Here is a 21,759-nt window from a genome sequence, read left to right as displayed (position 1 = left end):
TCCTAACCTCAAAAAAATCACCCTTTATATCTCTCATGTGTCTGCTTGTATACATATTTTTTTTATGAACATTTCATTTAGAAATAGGGGATACTTTTCTTACCAATGAGTGCATGCATTTTATATTTCAGGATTAGAGAACAAAAACAAATATTAATCAACGAAAATCAAATTATTGATTTTCGTTGATTGGCAAATTGTGTGGGATCGCGATTGACAAATTGTGTGTGATCCAACGCGAGCAAAATATTTTTACGGTCAAATGTTCATCCAATATTTAAAGTGGAGATGAATGAAAGTAAAGTAAAGTAGAGATGAATCTTTTAAGTTACTGTAAACAACACAAATAGCGCTCGTATGTCAAAACGTTCTGAGTACCTATAACCTCAAAAATGTCAAGATTTACGATAGAGCTGTCAGTTGGACGATTGCAACACAAGGATTGGCCAATCCCGAAATATAAAAGGCAAACCTCGAAGCACTTTTATGAAGAATATCTGGATGCTCAAAGATGCAATCCAACAACACCTCACAATCTCACTAACAACGCATCCTAAAGAATGCGTTGTCATACCAACCTTGTTGGACACCCAGCACCCATTGCAGGTGATGAAAAAGATATACCTATAAAATCTTATGCTACTTTGACCAAACTAAAATCAAAAAAACAAAACTCGTATCGGTAAAGATTAGACGATGCCATCTCTAATATCTGTCCTGCATATAACACTGGACCCTGCGACACCTATCACGTATGCAAATGCACGGAAAACCCAACTAATCTAACTGCAGAACCATTATGGGCCGCTCCAATTGAAGCGGTCAGATTCCTGAATATATATCTGGACTCTATGTCGTGGTAACTATTAACACCACACAAAGTGGAACTTAAAGCTCAGACTAATGTGGTGTTCATTGCTATCACAATTAAATACTTGTTTATGAAAACTTGGAATTATAATATTTTTTTCATCACATTTTTGAATTTTGTATGTATTCAAGGAAAAATTATTTTCTAATTTATGTCAGTCTTTTTCAAACTTTCTACAATAAAACTCGTAATTGTCATAAAACTTAATAACTTTTGACTGAATTTCATCTATGAAAGGCTCAGCTGAGAGCTACCGTGCGAGTCCACAGGTTGCGGATCGTGGAATACTTCGTAGAAATACGGGATACTTGGATTTGCAGTGGAGTCCCTATGATGCTCGAGTTATTAGCAAAGCGATTTGTTGGCATCTTCAAATAACCAATCGTAATAACGTTACCGCGGCGATCGGTCCTTGCTACAGGCCTAAAGACAATGTTGCCAACAATTTACCAGGAAAAAACGTTACAAAAATTTTAAAAAGGGTAAAAAAGAGCAAAATTTTTTATGAAAAATAGTGAAAAGGCACTGACTTCAATTATTGAAAATTTGTGCAATTAGGTGTAAAATTTTAGCGAAAGATATTTCCTATCGTAGCTTAGCAGTAGAATCACAACAAGTCAATGAATTGACGCAAAATAATGGATCATTGCATTACTATTTTGATTGTCCAGCTGTTGTGGGTGGACTCTCAGGAAATCTTCCCCTAAGTAAATTGTTGTTGTTGTAGCAGTTTGTTGTGTTCTTATCTTTCGTCTGCTTGATTCTGTTGGGTGTCAGGACTCTGCGACTAAAGAGGGGTGCGTCCAGAGGGATCTGGGTTTGCGTCGAGTGGATCTGGGTGGGCAGTTAAACAGGTGACGTTTATCGTGTGGTCCCTGGTCACAATCGTGACATACATCCTGCACGTTGGCATCACTCCTTGCTTTGTAGGAATTGAGGCGGCTGAATCTACTGGATCGTAAATGAGCCAGAACTACTCCGGTTTGTGGGGAGAGAGCAATTTCTTCAGGTGCAATAGGAGGCGGTCGTTCCCAAGGACCACATTCACCCGGTAGCTATCCACCGCATCTGCTACAATGTCTGACTGAATGTTGCCTAGAACCGCTTGATATGCCGCTTGAGCGAGAGGTTATCTCTTGTAACGCTGTACCTCACGCTCTAGATGATATAGATCTACCATTAGGCTTCTGGGCGGCGGATACCTATGACGAGATGACTTGACTACACTGGCGCTGCATAACTTACCATAGATCGGCCAAATGCTTTGTACGTGGTCAATATGGTTTCTTTGTCAGCATCCCCAAGTGCTGCCGTGTTTCACTCTACGGTGCTTCGAATTCTTATCCGTAAATTCCACAAACGACAAGCCTGGCTGGAGGGACATATTGGCGATGTCCTTAAATAGTTTGGCATGGCTGAATGCCTTCGAAAGTGCCATGAGGACCATCCTATCACATGTCTTGGGCTGATTGAAGCCACGGAAAATGTGTGCGGTGATGGCATGCAAAGTAGTTGTTGTGCTATGGAGTCGAAATCCATGCTCATGCTCGGCGGTAGTTCCATCGGGGCCCAACGCCTTGGATGGATTGGCGCCACGGTTCATTTTTTTGTTGTTGCATTGATTGTTACAAAGTTATCTTTTTTTACAATAATTTTTCCTACCTGTACAGCTTGTCGAAATAGCGGTGGTATTGTATTGTTATTATCCGAGAGCCAAGATGTATTCTTTTCCAATGCATCTAACATAAGGCCTGCCGCATGATATGTTCTAAGAGTTTGGAAACGATTGAATAATGAAGCGAAAATAATACTAAGGTAGTTACCCAATGCAATGATAATAGCGGTTGTGAGTATGTTCCTTAACATCATCTAAATAAAGGAAGCCCAGTTGTTTTATCTTTTTTAAACGTTCAAAATGTGGTGTTGCCACAATGGCTGCCACATCTTGTGGCAGATATATTTTTCCATAAACTGGGTCATCAATAACCATCTGAAAAAAACAGTAATTGAAAATTATATATGATGTAGCGCAAATAGGTTAGATTTAGTTAAAGGATACACGGTTTGCAACCGCAGTTCCCAACCGCTTCACTCGGAGACCTCTGGTCCATTGTGTTCGTCCTAGAAAGAAAAGAAACAGGAAAGAAGAGTGAGTGACGAAATCCATTACAAAAATATGAATAGAAACAAAAAAACCGGCATAGGGACCGAAAGAAGTCTCGCCGACTATAGCCCTCCTTCAGCAATCCCAGACTCTTGCACAATTCCAAAATGACTCGAGGGTCATAAGACTGAGCTCTCAGTGAAGAGAAGAGTCATTCACCCATATTCCCACGCCTTCTCCCCGTCGTCGCGACCCAGTGAACCAAACGTTCAGCATTCAGTCAAAGTCTGTACGAAAGTCTGAACATTTTTCCGAATTCGGATCCGAAGTCTGGTCGAATTCTTAACGAAAGATAACAATCCTTTCAACATCGTGTCAACCACGATCGGGAAATCTGATGTTCTGCCAAAAATTCTCACAGTATGCTTTCAGAATTCTGAACCAAAATATTGGGAAATTCGGAAGAGAAATTGGAGTTGTCGTTAAGACTTTTGACCGAATTCTGCTGTTGAGTCTTTATAAATATAAAGATGTGTGTTCCGACTTGTCTTATCGATTTCTGACCGAATTCTGCAATAAAATTTGTACTTTGGGAGTTGTCTTATCGAATTCCAAACGAATTCTAAAAAAAATCGTATGTTGTTGTTGTTGTAGCCACATTTTCAAGTGGAGATGGCGATCCTCGTCAAGCTCCTGTAGGTGATCAAGCTTCTCGTGATAGCAATGAACACCCACCACACAGATCGGAACTCAATGTTGAAGCCTGTGTGGTGCTCAGAGCTATCCCATGCCGGGATAGATTTTGAATGTGGTTTACGACGGTTCATATTACACAGTTGCTTTCAAACATTCCGTTAAGCACAAAAAAAAATACAAACAAATCCGTCATAGAGTTCAGAAATCATTCCGAACTCCATCGGAACTGTTGGAACAAAAATTCTTAAAGGTTCAAACAAATAAATATGTGAAAAAGCAAGCACAAAAAGACAAAAACCTCCGACACGGAGTTCAGACATCGTTCAGAATTCTTTTAGAACTGTCGGAACAAAAATTCTACATATAAACAGTCCAGAAATCATTCAGAAGTCTTTCCGATGTGTCGAAGAAACAATAAAAAAAAAACAAAATGTGCGACAAGACGATCAGCTTTCGTTCAGAATTCTTTCAGAACTATTGGAAAAAAATGCCTTGAGACAATCACTCCAGAAATCGTCGAGAATTCCTTTCAAACTGTCGGATGAATAATTCAAAAAAAAACTCCTACGACAAGACGTTCAGAACTGTCGGAAAAAAAAATCCCTCAGAAAATGAGTAGTTAATTTTTGCGATCGGAGTCTTTGTCATTATTATATTTTTATACCCTCCACCATATACTAATTTCGTCATTCTGTTTGTAACTACTCGAAATATTCGTCTGAGACCTCATAAAGTATATATATTCTTGATCGTCGCGACATTTTATGTCGATCTAGCCATGTCCGTCCGTCTGTCCATCTGTCCGTCCGTCCGTCTGTCCGTCCGTCCGTCTGTCTGTCGAAAGCACGCTAACTTCCGAAGGAGTAAAGCTAGCCGCTTGAAATTTTGCACAAATACTTCTTATTAGTGTAGGTCGGTTGGTATTGTAAATGGGCCATATCGGTCGGTTTTGATATAGCTGCCATATAAACCGATCTTGGGTCTTGACTTCTTGAGCCTCTAAAGTGCGCATTTCTCATCCGATTTGACTGAAATTTTGCCCATAGTGTTTTAGTATCACTTCTAACTACTGTGCTAAGTATGGTTCAAATCGATCCATAACCTGGTATAGCTGTCATATAAACCGATCTTGGGTCTTGACTTCTTGAGCCTCTAGAGTGCGCAATTCTTATCCGATTAGAATGAAATGTTGTACCACGTGTTTTGTTATGATATCCAACAACTGTGCCAAGTATGGTTCAAATCGGTTCATAACCTGATATAGCTGCCATATAAACCGATCTTGGGTCTTGACTTCTTGAACCTCTAGAGAACGCAATTCTTATCCGATTGGAATGAAATTTTGCGGGACGTGTTTTGTTAATAATCCATCAACTGTGCCAAGTATGATTCAAATCGGTTCATAACCTGATATATCTGTCATATAAACCGATCTGGGATCTTGATTCTTGAGCCTCTAGAGGTAGCAATTATTATGCGATTTGCCTGAAATTTTGTACGACGGATCCTCTCATGACCATCAACATACGTGTTTATTATGGTCTGAATCGGTCTATAGCCCGATACAGCTCCCATCTAAATCTATCTCTCTATTTTACTTCTTGAGCCCCCAAAGGACGCTATTCTTATTCGAATTGGCTGACATTTTACACAGGTCTCCAACATATAATTTAATTGTGGTCTAAACCGGATCATATCTTGATATCGCTCTAATAGCAGAGCAAATCTTTTCTTATATCATTTTTTGCCTAAGAAGAGATGCCGGGAAAAGAACTCGACAAATGCGCTCCATGGTGGAGGGTATATAAGATTCGGCCCGGCCGAACTTTGCACGCTTTTACTTGTTTTTATTAATATATAATATTCATTAATTAATCAAACAGAATTCAGAACGATTTCTGTAATATCTTGTCGGAGGAGTTCAGAATTTGTACAAAAATGTCTGACATCCAAAATTTGTTTCACAGCAGATGCTCATCTATCTCCAACTCTCCTCATCCCACACAGGCCCCGCATAAATCCTCATATTCCCGAGACCATCGCCTTGTCAGCGACTTGACATTGCATTGACCGGTCAGGACTCCCACCAACAATCAAAGGTTACGCTCCCCCAGCTCGAGAACAATCGACGTCCTTGTTTCAGAGAACATCGGCCACACAACCTTGGCAACCCTGCACCCTCAACCTCCAACCACTTCAAAAATCTCAATGGAAACATATTACTTTTATGAAGATTTTTTTCATAAGTAATGACCGAATGTCCTACTGAATGAAATCAGCAAGTTTTTTTGCTTCAAAATCTATTATCTAAAAAAAGTAATCACGAAAAAATGTTGCGAAAAACGAACATAGTACCAGCCATAACTCAATAAAACAAAAAAAAAGTTATTTTTATGTTTGTGAAATATATCACTTAAGTATTCAAAATTTGGCTTTTAGGTTACGGTGGTGGGAATCCAAGATTCGGATTGGCCGAACTTATCTTTTATACACCCTTTTATGTTTTTTATAAAAAAAACTGAATTTGTTTTTGTTATACGCGTTTTGTTTTTGTTTTTCATGAAAAATATTGTGCCAAATTTTGGACCAATTTAAACAACTTTATTTATGTAAAAAGCAGAATGTTTATTGTACGCTTTTGTTTTTATTACTCCTAGTTTTTTTTTTTTTGTTTTTTTTTTTTAATAAAAACGAAAAAAATTTGTCACTTTTTGTACCACTTTTCAAAAACAAAAATGCCACTTTTTTACGAATGACACTTTTTGTGCCACTGTTTGAAAATTTCTAACGGTAACGCTGGTCACACGCCAACTGCCTTCCGCAGAATAAACGAATGGCAGAAATTCAAAACGCACCATGTCCCTGACTCCATGAGACTGAGAGCAGTCTTCAACGCCGCGAACTCCACGTACAAGTGCAATTGTTTCAGATCAAGTATCGCATTCAGCTGCACTCCTCCTCGCCCCTGCACAGCCGCAACATACATAAGAAGGTACAAGACACACTTTTTCAAGAGCCCGGTGCCACACCAGGCAGCCATAGGTGAGGATCGGCCGAACCACAGCAGTGTAAATCCAGTGGACCGTACTCGACCTAAGTCCCCAACTACTGCCCACCGAGTTGCGACATAAGTAGAGCGCATGTAGCCCCCGTTGGACTTTCTCCTCAAGGTTTCTTCTCCAGTTCGATTTCTGTTCAAGAACAACGGCATGGTATTTAGCCTTCGGAGAGAGTGGCAGCTCCACAAGGACCGGTTTTTCTCTGAACTTGCCATATCTCCTCCTTTGCGTGAATAAAACGAGCTCTGTTTTCGTGGGGTTAATGCCAAGCCCACTGGCTCTTGCCCATCTCGATAGCTTCCTAAGCTCGTCCTGAGGAATATCCGTGACAGTAGAGAGAATGCGACCGCCACTCAAAATGACGACGTCATCAGCATAGGCAACCACTTTCACTCTTTCCTCCTTATGGGACCTGCAAATCCCATTGCTAACCAAGAGCCACAAGAGGGGGGATAAAAACCCTCCCCTTGGTATGAGCGTCAAGAAAAATTCCGAATTTAACTAGCAGAGACACAAACCGCTTTGTTAACGGAGTGCGAGAGAGAGTAACAGAAGTATTTACAGAGATCCACTAAGGGGTTAGCAGAGTTCTGTAAATACTTAACAGAATCAAAAAAACAAGAGAAATTAATTAAATTTCTTACTTTTTATCAATTTTTGTAAACAGAAAAATAAAACCATACCAAGATTTGGAGTATAATATCAATGTTTTGAATTAAAAACGCCAAATGAAATATATATTACAGTAGTACTGAGAAAAATGACAAATTTTTAAAAAAATATTCTGGAAAGGATTATAGGCAATGCTCCTGGAGGACATCTAAGAATTCTACAAGGTACTACCATACATCGTTGGAAAGGTCACGATGTGTTCTTTCTGAAACACGTCCTTATTCGAAAATCGAGCAGCTGGATTTTTCAAATTCTTGTCTTTTTTAAAAAATTTCTCGAAAAAAAATTTGGACTGGATTATGGCCAAAGCTGCTGGAGGACATCTAAGAATTCTACAAGGTACTACCATACATCGTTGGAAAGGTCACGATGTGTGGTGGGTGTTCATTGCTATCACGAGAAGCTTGATCACCTACAGGAGCTTGACGAGGATCGCCATCTCCACTTGAAAATGTGGCTACAACAACAACAACATACGATTTTTTTTTAGAATTCGTTTGGAATTCGATAAGACAACTCCCAAAGTACAAATTTTATTCCAGAATTCGGTCAGAAATCGATAAGACAAGTCGGAACACACATCTTTATATTTATAAAGACTCAACAGCAGAATTCGGCCAAAAGTCTTAACGACAACTCCAATTTCTCTTCCGAATTTCCCAATATTTTGGTTCAGAATTCTGAAAGCATACTGTGAGAATTTTTGGCAGAACATCAGATTTCCCGATCGTGGTTGACACGATGTTGAAAGGATTGTTATCTTTCGTTAAGAATTCGACCAGACTTCGAAAATAAAACCATACCAAAATTTGGAGTATAATATCAATGTTTTGAATTAAAAACGCCAAATGAAATATATATTACCGTAGTACTGAGAAAAATGACAAATTTATAAAAAAATATTCTGGAAAGGATTATAGGCAATGCTCCTGGAGGACATCTAAGAATTCTACAAGGTACTACCTACATCGTTGGAAAGGTCACGATGTGTTCTTTCTGAAACATGTCCTTATTCGAAAATCGAGCAGATGTTTTTTTCAAATTCTTGTCTTTTTTAAAAAATTTCTCGAAAAAAAATTTGGACTGGATTATGGCCAATGCTGCTGGAGGACATCTAAGAATTCTACAAGGTACTACCATACATCGTTGGAAAGGTCACGATGTGTGCTTTCCAAAACATGTTCTTATTCGAAAATCAAACAGTTGTATTCCTGTCTTTTTTAAAAAATTTCTCGAAAAAAAATCTTGACTGGATTATGACCAATTGTCCTAGAGGACATCTAAGAATTCTACAAGGTACTACCATACATCGTTGGAAAGGTCATGATGTATTCTTTCTAAAACATGTCCTTATTCGAAAATCGAGCAGTTGGTTTTTCAAATTCTTGTCTTTTTTTAAAAAATTTCTCGAAAAAAAATCTGGACAGGATTATGGCTAATGCTGCTGGAGGACATCTAAGAATTCTACAAGGTACTACCATACATCGTTGAAAAGATCACGATGTGCGCTTTCCAAAACATGTTCTTATTCGAAAATCGAGCAGTTGTTTTTTCAAATTCCGGTCTTTTTTAAAAAATTTCTTGAAAAAAAATCTTGACTGGATTATGACCAATTGTCCTAGAGGAATTCTACAAGGTACTACCACACATCGTTTGATCCCATGGCAGCCGGTTGTACGCACCGGATTGACCCGATGGAATCCTCATCGGCAAGGGCTGTCGCCTCAGTGTACGTGTTTGTCTTTTTGCGTCATGGGAGAAGCACATCCCGGAGTGCCTTCTCCGCACGCTTCTTGTCCGTGCCGGGATTGAAAAGAACCCCGGACCCTGGTTCTGTTCGGTTTGCCCGAACCGCCTTCATCGGTCGGTGTCGGTGAGGTGTAACCGGTGCATGGAGTGGGTACATTTCCGATCTTGCTCTGGCCTAACTTCGCTACGGGAGTATAGTCATACTGGCTATGTCGCTAGGTGCTGTGCGAACATAGCCAGCAGTGGGTCACCGTCGTCGCCTTCGGCGTCCTCGTCGTCGGACTATGTGACCCCCCCGACCTCTCCCGTACGGCAATTTATGCAACGACAGCACCCTAGCCCTACTATTGCCAGGCCAGTGCCGGGAGGTGTATCGTTCTTGCAGTTAAACTGCAACGGACTGCGTGGCAAGATTGATGAGATCGTGGATTTTATGAGTCGGAAGAGCATATCGGTCGCAGCGATCCAGGAGACAAAGCTGACCAACACCTGCAGCTTGCACAGTTGTCACGGTTACAATGTGCTACGTAAGGATCGCTCAAGGAATGAATGTGGAAGATTGGCCTTCGTAATACACCATTCCGTCCAATATAGACCTATCTCGCCTGCGCATGGCGCTAGTGACCCCTACATGGAATACATGGGGATAGCAGTCAGGTCTGGTACTACCAAGATAGAGCTATACAACGTGTACATACCGCCGGTTGGTAGCTGTGTCCCGATTAATGGCCAGGCTTACAACCCCGACATAAGTGGGTTGCTATCTGGCCATAATCTAGGGGACTTTAATGCGCATCACAGTCAGAATGTCAGAATGCCGCCCTCCGAACTGCGACGGGCTGTCTCCTCATGTGGACCACCTCCATCAGGAGACAAAGATCCTACCAGTGCGAAGACATAACTACATGCTGTCTAAGTAATACCTTTTGGGCTGTTATCGCAGAAATCATCCAAATCATCATCTTGCGGATAGATACCCGCCGCCTAGAAGCCTTAAGGTAGATCTACACGATCTGGAGCGTGAGGTTCAGCGCTACAAGAGAGAACCTCTAGATCAAGCGGCATATCAAGCGGGTCTGAACAACATTCATGCAGACACGGTAGCAGACGCGTTAATTGGCTACCGGGTGAATGTAGTCCTTGGAGAACGACCGCCACCCATTGCACCCGAAGAAATCGACCTCCCCCGGCAAACCAGAGTAGTTCTTGCTCAATTACGTTCCGGCAGATGCAGCCGCCTCAATTCCCACAGAGCTAGGATTGATGCCGACGTGCAAGATGTATGTCCCGATTGTAACCAGGGACCGCACGATACACGTCACCTGTTTTACTGCCCGGCCAGACCCACTCGACTCAGACCCAGATCCCTGTGGACGCACCCCATCTTAGTCGCGGAGTTCCTGGGTCTTGACACTCAACAGAATAAAGCAGACGAAAGATAGAACACAATAAACTGCTACAACAACAACACATCGTTTGAAAGGTCACGATGTGTGCTTTCCAAAACATGTCCTTATTCGAAAATCGGGCAGTTGGTTTTTTCAAATTCCTGTCTATTTTAAAAATTTATCGAGAAAAAAATTTTTGAGAGAGAATGTGGTTGTCTTGCAGTTCTGTTGTGTACTCTATGTCGCTCTTTTCAATTACAAACATTGAATGTTAGATATAAAGCAGCTTTCTATAAAAATGTTATTTACATATAATCATATACATGGGAATGCATACATTTCAACTCAATAAGATAACTCATAAGTTTTCCCATAGAGGTCGCTTGTGTTGTAAACCCCTCCCTGTTAATACTTCTGTTACTCTCTCTCGCACTCTGCTAGTTAAATTCGGAATTTATCTTTACACACATTTCCAAAACATGTCCTTATTCCAAAATCGAGCAGTTGGTTTTTTCAAATTCCTGTCATTTTTAAAAAATTGCTCGGAAAAATTCTGGAAAGGATTATGGCCAACGCTCCTGAAGGACATCTAAGAATTCTACAAGGTACTACCATACATCGTTGGAAAGGTTACGATGTGTGCTTTCCAAAACATATCGTTATTCGAAAATCGAGCAGCTGGATTTTTTCAAATTCCTGTCTTTTTTAAAAAAATTCTCGAAAAAATTCTGGAAAGGATTATGGCCAACGCTCCTGGAGGACATCTAAGAATTCTACAAGGTACTACCATACATCGTTGGAAAGGTCACGATGTGTGCTTTCCAAAACATATCCTTATTTGAAAATCGAGCAGTTGGTTTTTTCAAATTCCTGCTTTTTTTAAAAAATTTCTCGAAAAAAAATCTGGACAGGATTATGGCCAATGCTCCTGGAGGACATCTAAGAATTCTACAAGGTACTACCATACATCGTTGGAAAAGTCACGATGTGTGCTTTCCTTATTCGAAAATCGAACAGTTGGTTTTTTCAAATTCCTGTCTTGAGGGGTTGGAATGGAGGAAAGGTAGAGGTTAAACAGAGCCGGAGATATCACCCCACCTTGGGGAACTCCCTGTTTCACTCTACGGTGTTTCGACTCCTTATCCCTATTTTCCACAAATGACTGGCGACCACACAGATAATTCGCGACCCATCGTTTCAGGCCTGGCTGGAGGGACGTATTGGCGTTGACCTCAAATAATTTGGCATTTCTGACCGTGTCGAATGCCTTCGATAGATCCAGTGCCACGAGGACCGTCCTATTACATGGCCTGGGTTGATTGAAGCCACGGCAAATGTGTGCGGTGATGACATGTAAAGCTGTGGTTGTGCTGTGCAGTCTTCGAAATCCATATTGTTGCTCGGCAAATGGAAATTCTCCTACGAGGCTCGGAGGAGTAATGCCTCAAGCGTCTTTGCCACTGGTGAGAGAAGGGAGATCGGTCTGTACGACTCCCCCAAACTCGGGTCTTTTCCAGGCTTCAGTAGCGGGATCACTCTGCCCATTTTCCAGACATCGGGAACTATAAGTGTTCAATGATAGGTTGAGGACAGTGGTAAGGTACTCAACCCCAGGTGAATCCAGATTCTTCAACATCAATGTGGAGATTCCGTCGGGGCCCAACGCCTTTGGCGCCACGGATGACATTCGTAACTTCGCCCATTGTAAATCGTGATGGCTGTTCATCGGCTCGGAGTCCACGAATACGACGAATGGCTCTCCTCCTTGCCCTGTCTCTCTCGGGATGCACAATAAATTGACGGTTGAAAAACCTGGTCCTGTCATCCCGTCTACTGGGGTTCGAGAGTGACTTAACAGTAGACCACAGTTTGCCTACACCGGTGCCTAAGTTACATTGCTCAAAGTGACTACCCTGTTTATGTCCAGATTCAGCTCGCTGATTCTGGGGTTAGCGGGGTCCATAGCACGAATCCCATCACGCTGATCTGCGAGTACCACTGCTTGCACCGGGAAATGGGGCCGCATTTGGGGTATTCGACCGGCTGGTATAAAGCGAGCGGCTGCTGCGTTCATGATGTCTCGGAATTTCCTCTCGGCCACAAGCACATCAGAGGGGGTGGCAGTTCACTGAAGCAGCAATTGGTATACTCTCTGAAGCCAGTCCAATCAGCCTTCTTTTCATTGATAAACGTCCGAAGCTCAGAGGTTATAAAGTCGGGTGGTGGGTCGATGGTGAAAATTATGGGGAGGTGGTCTGACCCCAAGGAGATGACGGCTTGCCAGGATACGTCACTCAGGAGATCAGGGGATGCAATGGAGATGTCTGGCGAGCTGCTGCACCTCCTCGTAATCCTAGTGGGGGCATCCTCATCCACCATGCAAAACGTGAAGCTTTCAATCTGCTTTGCCAAAGCTATGCCACGCTGGTCGTTACCAAGGGGATAATGCCATGACGTGTGATGCGCATTAAAGTCCCCTAGATTGTGGCCAGATAGCAACCCACTTATGTCGGGGTTGTAAGCCTGGCCATTAATCGGGACACAGCTACCAACCGGCGGTATGTACACGTTGTATATCTCTATCTCGGTAGTACCAAACCTGACTGCTATCCCCATGTATTCCATGTAGGGGTCACTAGCGCCATGCGCAGGCGAGATAGGTCTATATTGGACGGAATGGTGTATTACGAAGGCCAATCTCCCACATTCATTCCTTGAGCGATCCTTACGTAGCACATTGTAACCGTGACAACTGTGCAAGCTGCAGGTGTTGGTCAGCTTTGTCTCCTGGATCGCTGCGACCGATATGCTCTTCCGACTCATAAAATCCACGATCTCATCAATCTTGCCACGCAGTCCGTTGCAGTTTAACTGCAAGAACGATACACTTCCCGGTACTGGCCTGACAATATTTGGGCTGGGATGCTGCCGTTGCATAAATTGCTGTACGGGAGATGTCGGGGGTCACATAGTCCGACGACGAGGACGCAGAAGGCGACGACGACGACGCTTGTGACCCACTGCTGGCTATGTTCGCACAGCACCTTGCGACATAGCCAGTATGACTATACTCCCGTAGTGAAGTGAGGCCAGAGCAAGATCGGAAATGTACCCACTCCATGCACCGGTTACACCTCACCGACACCGACCGATGAAGGCGGTTCGGGAAAACCGAACAGAACCAGGGTCCGGGGTTTTTTTCAATCCCGGCACGGACCAGAAGCGTGCGGAGAAGGCACTACGGGATGTGCCTCTCCCATGACGCAAAAAGACAAACACGTACACTGAGGCGACAGCCCTTGCCGATGAGGATTCCATCGGGTCAATCCGGTGCGTACAACCGGCTGCCAAGTGGTCGTTTATTGTTTTTAAAATCGTCTGTCTCTTATATTAAATACTAAAAAAAATCGGCGAATAAGATTAAAGAGAAAATTCAAGGGTAGTTTAAATTAATGTGATGTTTAAGGCCAAAACCTTTGCATTATACCTAAAAACGAATATTTTCAACTTCCATTCAGCTTTTATGTTTGTGGAACAAAAAAAGCCGGAAAATGCAAAACCCTATATGTCACAAACCGCAATCCCATGGCAGCCAGTTGTTCGCATCGGATTGACCCGATGGAATACCCATCGGCAAGGGCTCCCGCCTGAGTGTATGTTGTGGTCCTATTTTCGTCATGTGAGAGGCACATCCCGAATGGCCTTCTCCGCACACTCTTAGTTCGTCCCAGGATGCAAAAGAACCCCGGACCCTGGTTCTGTTCGGTTTGCCAGAACCGCCTCAATCATCCGTCGGCGTCGGTGAGGTGTAACCGCTGCATGGAGGGGGTAAATTTTCGATCTTGCTCTGGCCTTACGTCACTACGGGAGTATGGTCACACTGAATATGTTGCAAGGTGCTGTGGGAACAAAGACAGCAATGGGTCCCAAGCCTCGTCGTCGTCATCGCCTTCGGCGTCGGATATACGCAACAGCAGCATCCCAGCCTCAATATTGCCAGGCCATTGCCGGGAAATGTATAATTTTTGCAATTAAATTGCAATGGTCTGAGAGGCAAGATCGACGAAATAGTCGATTTTATGAGTGGGAAGAACATATTGGTTGCAGCGATACAGGAGACAAAGCGGACCAACACCTGCAGCTTGCACAGTTGCACGGATACAATGTGCTACGTACGGATCACTTAAGGAATGGAGGTGGGAGAATGGTCTTCGTGATACACCATTCCGTGCAGTATAGACCCATATCGCCTGCGCTTAGCGCTAGCGACCCCAATATGGAGTGCATGGGGATAGCAGTCAAGTCTGGTACTGCAGAGATTAAGCTATACAACTTGTGCATACCGCCGGTTGGTAGTTGTGACCCAGTTGATGGCTAAGTTTACAAACCCGACATAAGTGGGCTACTGTGTGGACATAATCGCCTGGTTCTAGGAGACTTAAATAAGCAGCACGTTTCATGGCATTCTTCCCTAGGTAACGACCAGAGGGGCATAGCTTTGGCAGATGACATTGAAAGCTCCACGTTTTGCACGGTGAATGAGGATGCCCCTACTAGGATTACGAGGAGATGCAGCAGCTCGCCAGACATTTCCATTGCATCTCCTGATCTGCTGAGTGACGTATCCTGGCAAGCATCATTTCATTGGGATCAGACCACCTCCCCATAAGTATTACCATCGACCGACCACCCGACCTCATAACCTCTGAGCGCCGGACGTTTATCAATGAAAAGAAGGCCGATTGGGACGGCTTCAGAGAATACACCAATCGCCGCTTCTGTGAACTGACACTCCCCTACAATGTGCTAGTTGCCGAGAGAAAAATCAGAGACATCATTAACGCAGCAGCCGCTCGCGCCCAAGTGCGGCCCAATTTTCCGGCGCAGGCAGTGGTACTCGCAGACGAGCGTAATAAGATTCGCGAGCTGAATCTGTAAATAAACAGGGTAGTCAACGAACACAAGCGGAATTTGTGGCTGGAACACTTGGAACAATGTAACTTACGTACCGGTTTAGGCAAGCTGTGGTCTACTGTTAAGTCACTCTCGAACTCCGGTAGACGGGATGACAAGACTTCAGTCACTTTTGGCAACTGATCCGAAGTGGTGCGCCAGTTTGTTCAACCGTCAATTTATTGTGCATCTCGAGAGCGACAGGGTTAGGAAGAGAGCGATTCGTCGTATCCGTGGTCTCCGAGCCGATGGACAGCCATCACAATTTACTGCAGGCGAAGTTACGAATGTCATCCGTGACGCCACATCATCCAAGGCGTTAAGTTCCGACGGAATCTTTACACTGATGCTGAAGAATCTGGATCTATCTGGAGTTGAGTACTGTTTTATGGTACTAAACCTGTCTTTGAACACTCTTATAGTCCCTGATGTATGGAAGATGGGCAGAGTGATCCCGCTACTGAAGCCAGTGATCCCGCTACTGAGTAAGGGAGAGTCGTTCAAACTGACCGATAGAGATCATATTTCGCTGCAAGAAATCTGAAGATATCTGCCACCAAATCTTCAGCCACATTGTTCACTACAAATGCGCGTAAGGTGAATAATGAGCTGACAGTGATGGTCGATGGAGAAATGATTCCGACCATCAAGTGTCCCAAAATTCTTGGCGTCATATTTGACAACTCTTACACATTCTCCCCACATGCCACAGCAACTTGCGATAAAGTCAAAAGTAGAAACAAGGACCTCAAGTCACATGCTGGCAGCACTTGGGGTGGCAATTGGCCGGTCTGTGGTAAGTTATGCAGCGCCAGTGTGGTCTCGTCAGCTTTGTGACACGTAGTGGAATAATATTCAGATCTGTCAGAATGCTGCCCTTCGAATTGCGACGGGCTGTCTCCTCAGTTCTCATGTGGACCGCCTCCATCAGGAGACAAAGATCCTACCCATGCAAAGTCATAACTACATGCCTTGGTTTTATTTGGTCCGTGCATTGATATTGCTTCTATATAAATCGATCTTCTAATTTTTACGTCTCATTTTCGTTTGAAATATAGGTGATGGAAAATTAAGGTTAGTATTGATACTATCGATATTTATTTTTAAAACTAATTTTTAAAACTCTAATAGGTACCGGCCCAGAAGCCTTAAGGTACATCTACATGACCTAGAGCGTGAGGTTCAGCGCTACAAGAGATAACCTCTATATCAAGCGGGTCTAGACAACTTTCATGCAGACACGGTAGCAGATGCGGTAAATACCTACCGGGTGAATGTAGTCTTTGTCTCCAAAGACTACGTCCCCCTCCCATTGCAGTGGGGAGGGGAAGAAATTACAGATGAGAGGGGAAGAAATTGAACACCCCCGGCAAACCAGAGTGGTTCTGACTCAATAACGATCTGGCAGATGCAGCCGCCTCAACTCCTACAGAGCAAGGATTGATGCCGACTTGCAGGATGTTTGTCCCGATTGTGACCAGGGACCACACGACACACGTCACCTGTTTACCTGCCCAGCCAAACCCACTCGACTCAAACCCAAATCCCTCTGGAAGCACATCACTTTATTCGCAGAGTTCCTGGATCTGGATACTCAACAGAATCAAGCATACGAAAGATAGAACACAGCAAAATGCTGCAACAACAACCAACCGCTTACAATCAGTTTTTCTCATCAATAAGTTATCCGTTCCTTTAACTGTGAACAATGATGTCTCACAAGGTTCAGGGACTCAAAACTTTATTGTTTTGCACTAATATTAATCTTCAAGATGTTTTGGGTCACCTACGATTACACATTTCCTCCTATGATGAACAATTAAATACGAGATGCAATTCAAAGTTGCGTGGAGAAAATTCATGATGACTTGGACAACATAAATACCTGCGCCAAAAATAAAAAAAAAATTATCGTCAATCCTTCTAATCGAAATGCAAAAATAGGACTTTCGTGGTCAACCGATATTATTGTAGCAGCCGGTAAAAAACCGCTATTCCATTGGAAATAAAAATGCTACTAGCAAAATCCAATTTAATTTCGACATTTCTTTATGGCTCCGAAACTTTTACAACTGTTCATTTTCTGACCAACTCAAGCTGAAGGACACTTTCAACAACATTGCAAGATATGTCTTCAGTAAAAAACGAAGTGATAAGATTTCCTACCAAGTTTTCAACAAGACCTTCGAAAATGATCTCCAATACAAGAGCCTTTTTTTCTACATAGAGTGATAGCTAACAAAGAACCAACCTATCTTATCTATCGGATTAAATTTGCAAGGTCTTATAGAGGCAGAAAAATTATACATGTCAGGGAAAAATGAAATGAAACATGCAGACTATAAGAAACAACCCGCATTTGAAAAAAGAGTTAAAAAGTATGTAACTGCAAATGATTTATAATTTTTAAACATCTGTGTTTTATTATACGCTCCACCAAAGGATGGGGGTATACTTATTTTGTTATTCTCTTCGTAACACCTCGAAATATGGGTCTAAGACCCCATAAAGTATATATATTCTTGATCGTCATGACATTCTAAGTCGATCTAGCTATGTCCGTCCATCTGTCCGTCCGTCCGTCTGTCGAAAGCACGCTAACTTTCGCTTGAAATTTTGCACAAATACTTTTTGTTAGTGTAGGTCGGTTGGGATTGTAAAAGGGCCAAATCGGTCCACGTTTTGATATAGCTGTCATATAAACCGATCTTGGGTCTTGACTTCTTAAGCCTCTAGAGTGCGCAATTCTCGTCCGATTTGACTGAAATTTCGTAAGACCCAATAATTGGGTTTTATGGCGATTTCTCAATCCCATGGCAGCCGGTTGTACGTACCGGATTGACCCGATGGAATCTTCATCGGCAAGGGCTGCCGCCTCAGTGTACGTGTTCGTCTTTTTTCGTCATGGGAGAGGCACATCCCGGAGTGCCTTCTCCGTATGCTTTTGGTCCGTGCCGGGATTGAAAAGAACCCCGGACCCTGGTTCTGTTCCGTTTGCCAGAACCGCCTTCATCATCGGTCAGTATCGGTGAGGTGTAACAGGTGCTTGGAGTGGGTACATTTCCGTTCTTGCTCTGGCCTAACTTCGCTACGGGAGTATAGTCATACTGGCTATGTCGCTAGGTGCTGTGCGAACACAGCCAGCAGTGGGTCACAAACGTAGCCGTCGTCGCCTTCGGCGTCCTCGTCGTCGGACTATGTGACCCCCCCGACCTCTCCCGTACGGCAATTTATGCAAAGACAGCACCCTAGCCCTACTATTGCCAGGCCAGTGTCGGGAAATGTATCGTTCCTGCAGTTAAACTGCAATGGACTGCGAGGCAAGATTGATAAGATTGTGGATTTTATGAGTCGGAAGAGCATATCGGTCGCAGCGATCCAGGAGACAAAGCTGACTAACACCTGCAGCTTGCACAGTTGTCACGGCTACAATGTGCTACGTAAGGATCGCTCAAGGAATGGATGTGGGGGATTGGCCTTCGTTATACACCATTCCGTGCAGTATAGACCTATCTCGCCTGCGCTTGACGCTAGTGACCCATACATGGAATGTATGGGGGTAGCAGTCAAGTCTGGTACTGCCGAGATAGAGATATACAACGTGTATATACCGCCGGTTGGCAGCTGTGTCCCGATTAATGGCCAGGCCTACAGCCCCGACATAAGTGGGTTGCTATCTGGCCATAGTCGTCTGGTTCTGGGGGATTTCAATGCACATCACTCGTCATGGCATTCTCCCCTAGGCAACGACCAGCGTGGCATAGCTTTGGCAGAGCAGATAGATAGCTCCACGTTTTGCACGGTGAATGAGGATGCCCCCACTAGGATTACGAGGAGGTGCAGCAGCTCGCCAGACATCTCAATCGCATCCCCTGATCTCCTGAGTGACGTATCCTGGCAAGCCGTCATCTCTTTGGGGTCAGACCACCTCCCCATAATCCTCACCATCGACCGACCACCCGACTTCATAACCTCTGAGCGCCGAACGTTCATCAACTATAAGAAGGCCAATTGGACTGGCTTCAGAGAGTATACCAATCGCCGCTTCAATGAACTGCCACCCCCCTCTGATGTGCTTGTGGCCGAGAGGAAATTCCGAGACATCATCAACGCAGCAGCCGCTCGCTTTATACCAGCCGGTCGAATACCGCAAGTGCGACCCAATTTCCCGGCGCAAGCAGTGGTACTCGCAGACGAGCGTGATGGGATTCGTGCTATGGACCCCGCTAACCCCAGAATCAGCGAGCTGAATCTGGAAATAAACAGGGTAGTCAACGAACATAAGCGGAATTTGTGGCTGGAACACTTGGAGCAATGTAACTTAGGCACCGGTGCAGGCAAATTGTGGGCCACTGTTAAGTCTCTCTCGAACCCCGGTAGACGGGACGACAGGACCTCAGTCACTTTTGGCGAGTTAACCGTGACTGATCCGAAGAGATGCGCCAGGTTGTTCAACCGTCAATTTATCGTGCATCCCGAGAGAGACAGGGCAAGGAGGAGAGCCATTCGCCGTATTCGTGGTCTCCGAGCCGATGAACAGCCATCACAATTTACCGTGGGCGAAGTTACGAATGTGATCCGTGGCGCCAAATCTTCCAAGGCGTTGGGCCCCGACGGAATCTCTACATTGATGCTGAAGAATCTGGATTTACCTGGAGTTGAGTACCTTACCACTGTCCTTAACCTGTCATTGAACACTCTTATAGTTCCCGATGTCTGGAAAATGGGCAGAGTGATCCCGCTACTGAAGCCTGGTAAAGACCCGAGTTTGGGGGAGTCGTACAGACCGATCTCCCTTCTCTCACCAGTGGCTAAGACGCTTGAGGCATTACTCCTCCCGAGCCTCGTAGGAGAATTTCCATTCGCCGAGCATCAACACGGATTTCGGAGACTGCACAGCACAACAACAGCTTTGCATGCCATCACCACACACATTTGCCGTGGCTTCAATCAACCCAGGCCATGTGATAGGACGGTCCTCGTGGCATTGGACCTATCGAAGGCATTCGACACGGTCAGCCATGCCAAATTATTTGAGGACATCGCCAACACGTCCCTCCAGCCAGGCCTTAAACGTTGGGTCGCGAATTATCTGTGTGGTCGCCAGTCATTTGTGGAATTTAGGGATAAGAAGTCAAAACACCGTAGAGTGAAACAGGGAGTTCCCCAAGGCGGGGTGATATCTCCGGCTCTGTTTAACCTCTACCTTTCCTCCATCCCACCTCCTCCAGACGGCATAGAGATCGTATCATATGCGGACGACTGTACGATCTTGGCATCAGGCCCCCCACCCATTGATGACATCTGCGATAGGTTGAACGTCTACCTCAACGAGCTTGCCTCATATTTCGCTGCAAGAAATCTGAAGATATCCGCCACCAAATCTTCAGCCACACTGTTCACTACAAATACGCGTGAGGTGAATTCTGAGCTGACTGTGATGGTCGATGGAGAATTGATTCCGACCATTAAGTGTCCCAAAATACTTGGCGTCACATTTGACAGCTCCTACACTTTCTCCCCACATGCCACAGCAATCTGCAATAAAGTCAAAAGTAGAAACAAGGTCCTCAAGTCACTCGCTGGCAGCACTTGGGGTGCAGACAAAGAAACCTTGTTGACCACGTACAAAGCAATTGGCCGGTCTGTGGTAAGTTATGCAGCGCCAGTGTGGTCACGTCAGCTTTGTGACACGCAGTGGAATAATATTCAGATCTGTCAGAATGCCGCCCTCCGAACTGCGACGGGCTGCCTCCTTAGTTCTCATGTGGACCACCTCCACCAGGAGACAAAGATCCTACCAGTGCGAAGACATAACTACATGCTGTCTAAGCAATACCTTTTGGGCTGTTATCGCAGAAATCATCCAAATCATCATCTTGTGGATAGATACCCACCGCCCAGAAGCCTTAAGGTAGATCTACATGATCTAGAGCGTGAGGTCCAGCGCTACAAGAGAGAACCTCTAGATCAAGCGGCATATCAAGCGGGTCTGAACAACATTCATGCAGACACGGTAGCAGACGCGTTAACTGGCTACCGGGTGAATGTAGTCCTTGGAGTACGACCGCCACCCATTGCACCCGAAGAAATCGACCTCCCCCGGCAAACCAGAGTGATTCTGGCTCAATTACGTTCCGGCAGATGCAGCCGCCTCAATTCCCACAGAGCTAGGATTGATGCCGACGTGCAAGATGTATGTCCCGATTGTTACCAGGGACCGCACGATACACGTCACCTGTTTAACTGCCCGGCCAGACCCACTCG

The 21,759-nt window shown here is 44.3% G+C and overlaps 1 protein-coding gene and 1 long non-coding RNA gene across 3 annotated transcripts in view; one reads left to right on the top strand and one right to left on the bottom strand.

The window, feature by feature from the left end:
• The window catches only part of LOC106094231 (deoxynucleoside triphosphate triphosphohydrolase SAMHD1), a 102,026-nt gene that overhangs the window by 76,325 nt on the left and 3,942 nt on the right, over positions 1-21,759 (bottom strand). Inside the window, exons 2-4 of one of the 2 annotated variants that reach the window (XM_059360058.1) lie at positions 2,956-2,992; positions 2,695-2,861; positions 2,534-2,639 (exon numbers count right to left, since the gene is read on the bottom strand). In XM_059360058.1, the coding sequence (XP_059216041.1) occupies positions 2,534-2,639; positions 2,695-2,861; positions 2,956-2,982 (300 nt within the window). In that variant the 5' untranslated portion in view covers positions 2,983-2,992. The remainder of the gene's footprint in view (positions 1-2,533; positions 2,640-2,694; positions 2,862-2,955; positions 2,993-21,759) is intronic. The other variant, XM_059360059.1, reaches the window with a different exon arrangement.
• Positions 1,025-6,059, top strand: LOC131994017 (uncharacterized). The gene is made up of 2 exons (XR_009396374.1): positions 1,025-1,353; positions 5,679-6,059. It is a non-coding gene; the product is annotated as an uncharacterized LOC131994017 (long non-coding RNA).

The sequence above is a fragment of the Stomoxys calcitrans genome, chromosome 1 (assembly GCF_963082655.1).
Source record: "Stomoxys calcitrans chromosome 1, idStoCalc2.1, whole genome shotgun sequence".
NCBI lineage: Eukaryota > Metazoa > Arthropoda > Insecta > Diptera > Muscidae > Stomoxys > Stomoxys calcitrans.
Note: the sequence above shows the minus strand (reverse complement) of the source record. Positions and strands in the feature narration are given on the sequence as shown.